This window comes from Nycticebus coucang, chromosome 4 (genome assembly GCF_027406575.1).
Source record: "Nycticebus coucang isolate mNycCou1 chromosome 4, mNycCou1.pri, whole genome shotgun sequence".
Classification (NCBI taxonomy): Eukaryota; Metazoa; Chordata; class Mammalia; order Primates; family Lorisidae; genus Nycticebus; species Nycticebus coucang.
The window spans coordinates 116,093,794-116,104,889 of record NC_069783.1 but is presented as its reverse complement, the minus strand read 5'-3'; the positions used below and the strand labels follow the sequence as shown (position 1 = coordinate 116,104,889).

Sequence of the window (11,096 nt, the reverse complement as noted above, 5' to 3'; positions counted from 1 at the left end):
GGGGGACAGAAACTCAAGTTGTTGCCCTGGGAAGAGTGCTGTGGCATCACATCTCACAGCAACCTCCAACTCTTGGGCTCAAGAGATCCTCTTGCCTCAGTTTTTCTATTTTAGTAGAGATGGGCTCTTGCTTTTCCTTAGGCTGATCTTGAACTCGTGAGCTCAAGCAATCCACCTGCCTCAGCCTCCCAGAGTGGTAGAATTACAGGCATGAGCCACCATGCCTGACCAGAAAGTGACATTCTTTACTCACCACAGATCAGGAAATGGTTATTGATGAAGTATCTGGAAAGTCTTTCCAACGTTCCAATTTCTTTTTTTTTTTTTTTTTTGAGACAGAGTCTGACTACATTGCCCTGGGTAGAGTGCTGTGGCATCACAGCTCACAGTAATCTCCAACTCCTGGGCTCAAGTGACTCTCTTGCCTCATCCTCCCAAGCAGCTGAAGCTCGCCGCAACACCCAGCCATTCTTTGGTTGTAGTTGTCATTGTTGTTAGGCATGCCCAGGCCAGATTCAAATCCACCAGCTCCGGTGTATGTGGCTGGCATCCTAGCTGCTGAGGCACAGGCACCGAGCCATCCAATGGGCTTTTTTATTTGCCTTATAAAGTCAACCTTAATTCCTTAATGCAGCTGGACACCTCTGAAAATGCTATTCCAGTAAAAGTCTTAGTAAATTAACCAGTGTCTTTCATTGTGTCCTATAGAACAAAACAGATTCTTATTGAATTTATGCAAATAACTGTATTGTCAGAAATTAAGAATAGTTACAAATGGTTTTCAAATTCCAGAGAAATCAAGGAGAGAGAAAAAATAAGTGTTTTAAATTTTGCTTACAAGACATGATTGCAAGAGGGACTTTACCTAACAATTGCAATCAGTGTAACCTGGCTTATTGTACCCTCAATGAATCCCCAATAATAAAAAAAAAATTTTTTTTGCTTATAAGTACATACATTGCTGAAAGCTACAAATAGCTGAAAAGATAGAAAATGATTTTCTTGGCTCAGCAGCTGTAACACAGTGCTGGCCACATGCACAGAGGCTGGCATGTTCGAACCTAGCCTGGGACAGCTGGACAGCAATGACAACTGCAACAAAAAAATGGCCAGGCATTGTGGCAGGTGCCTGTAGTCCCAGCTACTTGGGAGGCTGAGGCAAGAGAATTGCTTAAGCCCAAGCATTTGAGGTTGCTGTGATCTGTGATGCCATGGCACTCTACCAAGGGTGACATAACAAGAATGTGTCTCAAAAAAAAAAAAAGAGAGCAAGAGAAAGAGAATGGTTTTCTTGACTTCTGGAAAACAGAACACAGAAAGAATCACCAATGTTTCAAACAAAAAGCTGTAACAGATCAGCTCAGTTCTATGTAACTGATTTCTGTTCTATTTGAAGTTAGGTCAGCAATACTCATGGACATGTTAGCTTCCTATTTAATGTCCTAGAAGTTTGCTTTTAGTTCGATGGTATTTAATGTCCAAATTCATTAGAAATTGGATTTCAAGAGAACTTGCCAGTCTTTTTTACTACTTTCCTTGAAGGACAAACTTTGGACTTAGCCAGTAACAAATACACTTTCTGAGATGAATTAAAATTATCACTGACAACATACACTAAGACAGACCAATATCTTATAATATTGGAACACATATATGTATATAAATGCACATAAACATAATCCATAGAAAATTTATCACCATTTCATATCTGACAATATTTCCTATACTGTTTTAACACACCAAATAAGCCTAATATGTCTTTCCCAGATTTTCATTAGTCTTAACATTTCAAGAAGACCAAATCAGAGTTTTGATTTTGGAAGGTTTATCAAATATTAAAGACTTAAAACATTTGTTTGAACAGGATCACAAGTCAAAAGATTCTAAAGGCAATACATAGCCAACTGGATCACATGCAAATTTTGTCACAAATTTCCTTTTACAAGCCTTATTTAAGCTGCACAATTTAAAAACATCCTAAACCTTCTGGTTTGCTCTGCTTTTTTTTTTTTCTTAAATAACTGGTCATTCTGTTTCAGGACAAAATTTACCACACAAGATCCTTTGTTACACAATGCCATTTTCCTTTCTGTCTAATCTTTCTTGCTCTCAAAAAACCACTTTTCACAAAACAGGATCACAGTATACTATGAAATTAATTATTCACTTGGCTAAACTGATAATTAGAAGATTTAAAAGGCAAAAATTTTGGCTCTGCACCTGTAGCTCAAGTGGCTAGGGTGCCAGTCACATACACCAGAGCTGGAGGGTTCGAATCCAGCCCAGGCCCGCCAAACAACAATGATGACACCTACAACCAAAGAACCCCAAAAACAAAAAACGAGGTGTCGTGGGGGCCACCTATAGTCCCAGCTACTTGGAAGGCTGAGGCAAGAGAATCGCTTAAGACTTGGTGCCTGTGGCTCAAGCGGCTAAGGCACCAGCCACATACACCTGAGCTGGCGGGTTTGAATCTAGCCCAGGCCCACTAAACAATGATGGCTGCAACCAAAAAATAGCTGGGTGTGTGGCGAGCACCTGTAGTCCCAGCTACTTGGGAGGCAGAGGTAGGAGAATTGCTTGAGCCCAGGAGTTGGAGGTTGCTGTGAACTGTGATGCCAAGGCACTCCACCCAGGGCGATGACAGCTTGAGGCTCTGTCTCAAAAAAAAGGAGAATCACTTAAGCCCAAGAGTTGGAGGTTGCTATGAGCTGTGACACCACAGCCCTCTACTCAGGGTGACAGCTTGAGACTCTGACTCAAAAAAAAAAAAAAAAAAAGGGCAAAAATCTTATTCTTTGACAGAGACTCAGTTTCCCAAACAATCTAAACAATCAAATTATTACATTTTATAAATGAGAGACATTTTATGGAACATAACATGATTTTAAGGGTTTTTTGTTTTGTTTTTTTGAGACAGAGCCTCAAGCTGTCACCCTGGGTAGAGTGCTGTGGCATCCCAGCTCACAGCAACTTCCAAATCCTCGGCTCAGGCGATTCTTTTGCCTCAGCCTCCCAAGTAGCTGAGACCACAGGTGGCCACCACAATGCCCAGCCATTTCTTGGTTGCAGCCGTCATTGTTGTCTGGCAGGCCCAAGCTGGATTTGAACCCGCCAGCTCAGGTGTATGTGGCTGGTGCCTTAGCCATCTGAGGCACAGGCACCGAGCCGACTTAAGTCTCACATGGCCACATGGCATCAAACATGGCCAAAAAAGACATGACCTGTGTCATTAATTCATTTTACCAGGTTAGAGTTCAAGACAGAAAGCAGGAAACCAGAACATCAGTTTCTCTCAGAATAGCCAGGGGGCAAAGTTGGAGCAGAGACTTATGGGCTAGACTATGTCCTGTGACTTCTGGACTAAGTATAGAGAATATGTCCCTTAGCCTCACCATAGCTACCTCTCTAGACCTCAGAATTCAGAGGCTCAAAATCAAGAACATAAGCTCACAGTTGAATCTAGCAAATTTAGAAATATTACAGACATTTCTGGTTCCCTATTGGCAGTTTTATAATCTTCTTACATTTGAACAACAAGTTTTATCTCAAAAGATACCACAATCAACTGAACAGCAAGGCATTTGAGACATCCCTGCTCACACAAAATTCTCAATCTTCCCAGAGATATAGTTATCACATAGTCTCCTGTAAACCCTTCCTTAAAATGCTTCAGCATAATTCCCAATGGGGGTGGGATTCCCCTGTGTGTTTCCCATTTCCTTCCCTCAGACAAACCATGAACACGTCACACATGGAGTAAAAACAGGGATACGGACGGGGGCCAGTCACACTCACATAATCATTTCACCCTGTGAAGGTGGGTCTGGAGCCCCACCTATTGTTATTCATCTCAGTCAGTCTCCAAGCACATACCTGCACACAATTCCAACCGGTTTCCAACCTATTTCCTAATCTGGGCAGCCTCTGTTTCCTACTCAAACTGCCATGAGCGGTACTTGGTAGGCACTGGGAGTTGATCACGCACCCCTTCTGCTCTTCTTGAGCAGGACCCCCTTGACTGGTCTTACCTTGCCTCAGACATCTCCCAGTGCAGGTGCCAGTTCCTGTGTGCCAGGTGCTCCTTGTGTTTGACCCCATGAAGACCCTCCCTCCAGGGGTCGTTTCTCCCCCCATTCAAGGTGTTCACACAGGGAGGCAAAACTGCCATCCCTGGAGTGCTCAATGGTTCATGTCACCCAGGCTGATTGTCACCCCCTCATTGGTGTCCAAAGAGTTGGTAGCAACCACCAGGTGAGTCTGAGCCTGTTCTCTCCTTGGGTGATCTCATTTCCTGGTCAGGGAACCAGAAATTTTGCAGCAAGACAAGGCCCAATGGAGAGAAAGAACACCCAAACACTGTGTTTAAAAGAGGAAGAGCTTTATTCCAGCCAGGGGACTGATAGCAGACTAGAGTCTAAAATGGCCACACTCCCCGACTGGCTCAGTCTTCTCCTTTTATTTCTAGTCAAAAGTTTTGGCCCACTGGTACCTTTCTCATTGAATCAAGTCAGTTTGATTCAAGCTGGAGAAGCAGGCTCAGGCTTTTACAGAAGTGGAAGCAAGCGTTAGTTTCCAGGTTACAGAAAGTTACGTTTCTATAAATTCCTAAGAGCTGTGTCACAACAGGGAAGAATTTGTGGGTGTGCCCTTGGGGCCTCCTTGAGAAGACCTCTGTTCTCTTAGACCTGACTTTTCCCAGGTATCCTCTCTCAAAGCAATAAGATAAAGTTTATTTTACAGGGAAGTACATAGAAAGGCAAAAGCTTCTAGCAGTGGGAGGGTGGGGAGATCCACATGGGTCTTCTGTCTGGGGGTTCACATACTGTGTCCAACCAGGGAAATCTTGGGAGTAAAAATCACACTTGGGAGAACCCGGAAGGGGTGGCTGGAGAGGAGCGAGTGGGGGAAAAATGCGCAGCCGAGGGAGGTGCAGCGCGCCTCAAGGGTGGCATGTGGAACCTCCCACCATCTAAGTCCTGAGATGCTGTGAAGCCTGGCCTGCCATCATCCCCCAGAATGGACTGCAGCAGCCTCCTGCCCTTCCAGTTATGGTATCCCCGGCCCTTTGGCACCTACTCACAGAACCAGCCACGCACACCTTCTGCAACCCTCCAGCCATCAGCCTGCCTTGAGCCTGGCAGTGGGGCTGAGCCAGACCATGGGCCTGTGCACTCAGAGAACACACCACCTGCCTTGGCCACTGAGGCCCCCACCTCCCAGCCTGCTCCACTCCTCTCAGCAGCAGCTGCTGGTGATGAGGGTTGAGTCCTGCTGGAGACATGGTATGTTATCAAGCCGGGGAATACAAAGGAGAAAGTGGCCTTCTTTGTGGCTCATCAGTGTGGTGGGGGCAGCTGGACCAGCTCCATGAAAGTCAAGGGACAATGGTGTAGTGACAGCTCCAAGGCCAAGTGGAGGAGGCACTGTCTTGAGCCCACCAAGGCCCCTCCAGACCCAGGGGGCCAAGAGGGCCCTCTAGCTCCTGAGGTGGGCCCCACCTCAGTTGGTGAAGACCTGCTCTCTGTGGCCGAGATGGTGGCCTTGGTAGAACAGCGGGCTGCCCTGGCCCTGCAGAGCTATCCACATCCCACCACCCCAGCACCTGTGGTCTTTGTGTCTGCTGAGCAGGGTGGACCAGCCAAGGGGCTAGGGTCTAAAAGGCAGTCTGGTGGGGGGGACTGCAACCCTGTAGCTGAGGCAGTGGCCCACTTCAAGGCCCAGCGGGACAACACTCCTACCAAGGGCCTCCGCAAGGAGGAACGGCCTGGGCCAGGCCCTGGTGAGGTACGCATTGCCTTCCGCATCTCCAATGGCTGGGAGTCCCAGGCACCGGAGGGCAGCTTGCCCAATGGGGCCGGAAGACGGCTTGCTTGTGCATATCCTGGTAGCCCAGGCCCTGGGGCCCGAGCTAAGGACAAGATTACCTGTGACTTGTATCAGCTCATCAGCCCCTCTCGGGATGCCCTCCCCAGCAATGTGGAGTTCCTGCTGGCTAGGTCGGATGAAGTCAGCGAGGGTGAGAGCCCAGCCCCATCCAGGCCTGAGGACACTCCCCCAGCACCCCCTCCACCCCCTGCCCGGGACTGTGGTGCATCAGGCTTCCATGTAGATGTGGTGGTGACAGGTGTGGTAGACGAGTGCATCTTCTTTGGTAAAGACGGCACCAAGAATGTGAAGGAGGAGACGGTATGTCTGACGGTCAGCCCAGAGGAGCCCCCCGACCTGGCCAGCTCTTCTTCCTCCAGTCCCGTGGGCCAGACGGGCCCCCTGAGCCACCCCCAGCTGACTCACCAGCCACTGCACCAGGTCCAGATGATGCTGGAAATCATGTGTCACATGATTTCCTGGAGATCAGCTTCAAGATCCAGCGGCTGCTGGAGCCGAGACAGTACATGCTGCTGCTGCCCAAGCACGTGCTGGTGAAGATCTTCAGCTTCCTGCCCACGCGGGCCCCGGCCGCTCTCAAGTGCACCTGCCACCACTTCAAGGGCATCATCGAGGCATTCGGCGTGCGGGCCACAGACTCACGCTGGAACCGAGACCCGCTTTACTGTGATGACCCTTGCAAGCAGTGCTGCAAGAGATACGAGAAGGGCGACGTGTCGCTCTGCCGCTGGCACCCCAAGCTCTACCACCATGACCTGCCTTATGGACGTTCATACTGGATGTGCTGCCGCAGAGTGGACCACGAGACACCTGGCTGTGGCCTGGGCCTGCACAATAACGACTGGGTGCTGCCGTGCAATGGGCCGGGTGGGGGTTGGGCAGGCCGGGAGGAGGGGAGGTGAACCCAGGGGAGGGTGTGGAGAGCCCACCATGCCTGTCCCTACCCCCCTCTCCCCCCTGCCCCGTGGGAGCCAAGGGCCAGGACTGAGCTACCAGCCCATACCCCAGTCTAGGCAGCATTGATGCCCAGTCAGAACTGAGCTGGGGTTCAGGGGGATGCCCCAAGAAAGCACTCTGAGTGACCCCTTTTGGCTACCTACTCTTCAGACCCAGGGCCGTGGACCCTCAAGTAGGGTATTTTTTATCAGCATCTCATTTTCTTCTTTAGCCCCAACTCCCTCCCTGCTTCTCTCTACACCCCAGGGACCCACCAGCAGGGAGCAGATGGCAGCTAATTTTGGTACCACTTAAGGGTTCCCCCATTCTGGCCTCTTTACCACTCTTCCCCTAGTCCTTGGTTTCTGGAGCTGTTTTTTCCCAAGAAGCTGCAGCACCCAAGGTTGGTACCTCTCCTAACCTACCACACCGGGCTCACCTTCTTTTAGGAATTGGGAGCTATAAATCAAAGGCTAAATGTGGCACTTATTCATGATGGCCTGCCATTTACTGTTTTCCCCCATTAAAGAAGTAAAAAAATCATTAACCTCAAGCTATCAGTCTGTTCTCTTCCTCTAGGAAGAGACAAGAAAATGTTGAAGAATCCCTCTACTCCCATTATTTAAGCTATTGTCATCAACCCCCCACCACCCCACCCGCAGTGAAGCTGTGAAGCCCTTTGCCTCGCTCTTGACAGTGTGGGGGGCCAGTGGGCAGGGACTGTGGGTTTGAATTTCTGGATCGTTTTTCTTTCCACTCCTGGTACTTGTTTAAGCAATGGGGTCTCCTCACCCCTGGCCACATGTGTTTCTTTAAAATCTTTTGGTCAACTGGGACCTTGATTTTCAGGCAGTTTGGTCTGGGGTATTTTTGTTTGTTCTTTTTGTAATTCTTTTTTTTCATCATTGTGGATCTGGAAGCTTCTAGAGTGTGGCATCTGACCAATTTTGAATTGGTCCTTTCTATAAAATCAATATTTATTAAAAATATTGGTGAGGAGATGGCAGACAAAAAAACATCCTTGCCCGGTTGATTAGCAAATGAATGAGGTCCTCATAGTTCCCGCCTCAGGCAAGGCAGCAGAGTGTATGCTTTCCACTCATGGAGGGGCTATCCGGATGAAATCCTGCTTGTGTTCAGGGAATGCAGTTTGGAAAAAAATGTCTGTTTGCTCAGGCCTAGAAAATGGAGGTCCTGAATGGGGGGACCCTGTGTCAATCACATGGTCTTCTCTATGTCTCTTTGTGTTCTCTCCTCTTCTTGTAAGGATACCAGTCATTGGATTTAGGGCTAACTGTGATCTAGTATGAGCTCATCTTAATTAAACCTGCTAAGACCCAAAGAAGGTCACATTCTAAGCTTCTATGTAACACAAATTTGGAGGTGATATACTGGGGCCTACATGTCAAAGAACAAATGTCGCTCACCAACTACCACTGAGAACCTGAGGACTCCCAACAGCCACATAAGTGAGCTTTGAAGGGATCCTCTTCCAGCTGAGCCTTTAGGTGACTCCGGACTTATAAGAGAGCCTATGCTAGGGCACCCAGATAAACCATTCTCAAATTCCTGACCCACAGAAACTATGAGATTTGAAAATGTTTTAGGGCCAAACATGGTGCCTCACACCTATAATCCTAGCACTCTGGGAGGCCAAGGTGGGTGGATTGCTTGAGCTCACGAGTTCGAGACCAGCCTGAGAAAAATCAAGACCACATCTTTACTAAAAATAGAAAATCTGAGGCAAGAGGATCTCTTGGGCGCAAGAGTTTGAGGTTGCTGTGAGCTATGATGCCATGGTGCTCTACCGAGAGCAACAACTTGAGAGTCTGTCTCAAATAGAAAAAATGTTGTTTTAAAGTAAAAGCACATGCAGTGAGGATAAGATGAAGTCATTCAGACTAGGGCTGAGATGACACAGCTGAGGGGTTTAGGTCCTATGTGACCTTCACCTAATGTCTCCCATTCTTGATGTTTTGTAAATTCATCTTTAACCTAAAAGTGTATATCTTGAGTACTTTAGGGAAATTGATTTAGTTGAACAGTCCAACTTTTGAATTGGACTGTTATTTTGGGTCATGGGTCAATAATTTATGCCAATTATTGTTGTTAAAGATTAACATAGTTTTTACTTTGAACTATCATGTATAAAACTCTGATTTTAGAAATGGAAGAACAGGCTCCGTACCCGTAGCACAGTGGTTATGGCACCAGCCACATCCACAGAAGCTGGTAGGTTCAAGCCAGACCTGGGAAAGGAAAGGGAAGGGAAGGGAAGGGAAGGGGAGGGGATGGGAGGGGAGGGGAGGGGAGAGGAGGGAAGGGAAGGAAGAAAAGAAAAGAAAAGAGAGAGCAAAGGGTGGCACCTGTGGCTCAAAAGAGTAGGGCACCGGCCCCATATGCCGGAGGTGGTGGGTTCAAGCCCAGCCCTGGCCAAAAACTGAAAAAAAACAAAAAAAATATTTAAATAAAAAAAAAAAAGAGAGAGAAAGGAAAGGAAAGAGAAGAAAGAAAAGAAAAGAGAAGAGAAAAGAGAAAGAAAAGAAAAGAGAAAAATAGAACAGTCTTGGAGAGGCTACTCTCACTGCTCTCCAGAATTGCTGGCCTTCTAACAAATAAGATTTGGTCGACGTAGCCCCATCTCTGCATATTGGCTGACAGTGACAGGTGGCTGAATTCTCTTCAACAAAAGCACTAAATGTGGGGGTAACTTGTCTTGAAGCATACATAAAAAATACAGATTTGGGTATCCGGAACTGGAGTGCTGTCTACCCAAAATATAGAAGTGGTTTTGGACCTTGGCAATGCACAGAGGATAGGAAGATTTTGAGGACAGTTAAAACTTAATTTTTTTTGAGACAAAGTCTCACTCTGTTGTCTTGGAGTTGAGTGCCATGGCGTCATCATAACTCACAGCAACCTCAGACTCTTGGGCTCAGGTGATCCTCTTGTCTCAGCCTCCTGAGTAGCTGGGACTACAGGCACCCACCACAACACCCAGCTAGCTTGAGCTTAAATTATGTTGAACAAACTTAGTGGAAATCCAGACTTTGAGGATGCTCCCAGTAAAGGCTTAAAAAAGGTGAAGAACATGTTATTGTAAACTGGGAAAAGAGAATCCTTGGGGAGTGGCAGAAAGTTTAGCAACATTATCATCTACAGTTATACAGAAAGAAAATATTTCCAATGAACTAGATGATCTAGATAAGGAAAATTTTCAGCAAATTTTATTTTAAGACAGAGTCTCACTTTGTCACCCTTGGTAGAGTGCTGTGGTGTCATAGCTCACAGCAACCTCAAACTCTTGGGCTCTAGAGATTCTCTTGCCTCAGCCTCCCGAGTAGCTAGGACTACAGGTACCTGCCACAATGCCTGAATATTTTTAGGGATAGGGTCTGGCTCTAGCTCAGAGCTGGTTTCAAACTTGTGAGCTCAACCAATCTGCCCACCTTGGCCTCCCAGAGTGCTAGGATTACAGGCATGAGCCACAATGCCTGGCTGAGCAAATTGTTAAGCTGCCTAGTGTCTTGTTTCTTTCTTTCTTTCTTTTTTTTTTTTTTTGAGACAGAGTCTCACTATGTTGCCCTCAGTAGAGTGCTCTGGCTGTCACAGCTCACAGCAACCTCAAATTCTTGAACCTATGAGATTCTCTTGCCTCAGCCTCCCAAGTAGCTGGGAGTACAGGTGCCTGCCACAACACCCGGCTATTTTTGGTTGCAGTTGTCATTGTTGCTTAGCTGGCCTCGGCCAGGGCTGGGTACGAACCTGCCAGCTTTGGTGTATGTGGCTGGTGCCATAACCACTGTGCTACGGGCACCAAGTCTAGTGTCTCGTTTCTTATGGTAAAATTGACAATGAAATAAATTGCAAGGAGGATTCTAAAATGAAAAGCCCTGGTTTTCAAGCTAAGATCAAAATCAGCACTGCTAATAAAATGGAGTCTGTGTGAGCTCTGACTGCTATAACAAAATACTACAGACTGGGTAGTTTTGGAAACTCAAGATCAAGGTCCCAGCAGTTTTGTTTCTGGATAGGGCTTGCTTCCTGGCTTACAAACGGCTCCGTGTTTTCACATGAGAAATAGAGAGTATCCCCTGGTCTTTCTTCTTTTTATAAGGACACTAATTCATCCTGGGGGCCTCACCCTTATGACTTCATCTAAACCTAATTACTTCTCAAAGGCCTCAATTCTAAAGACCATCACACAGGGGATTAGAGCTTCAACATATAAATTTTGGGGAACCACATTCAGTACATAATATGATTTCAAA

The 11,096-nt window shown here is 46.9% G+C and overlaps 1 protein-coding gene across 1 annotated transcript; it reads left to right on the top strand.

Moving 5' to 3' along the window:
• Positions 1–4,779: 4,779 nt before the first annotated feature.
• On the top strand, positions 4,780–6,791 carry LOC128584978 (F-box only protein 46-like). The gene is given in 2 exon segments (XM_053590250.1): positions 4,780–6,220; positions 6,223–6,791. Coding segments are annotated over 2 exon segments (1,770 nt in total). The 5' UTR covers positions 4,780–5,019.
• Positions 6,792–11,096: the final 4,305 nt, after the last annotated feature.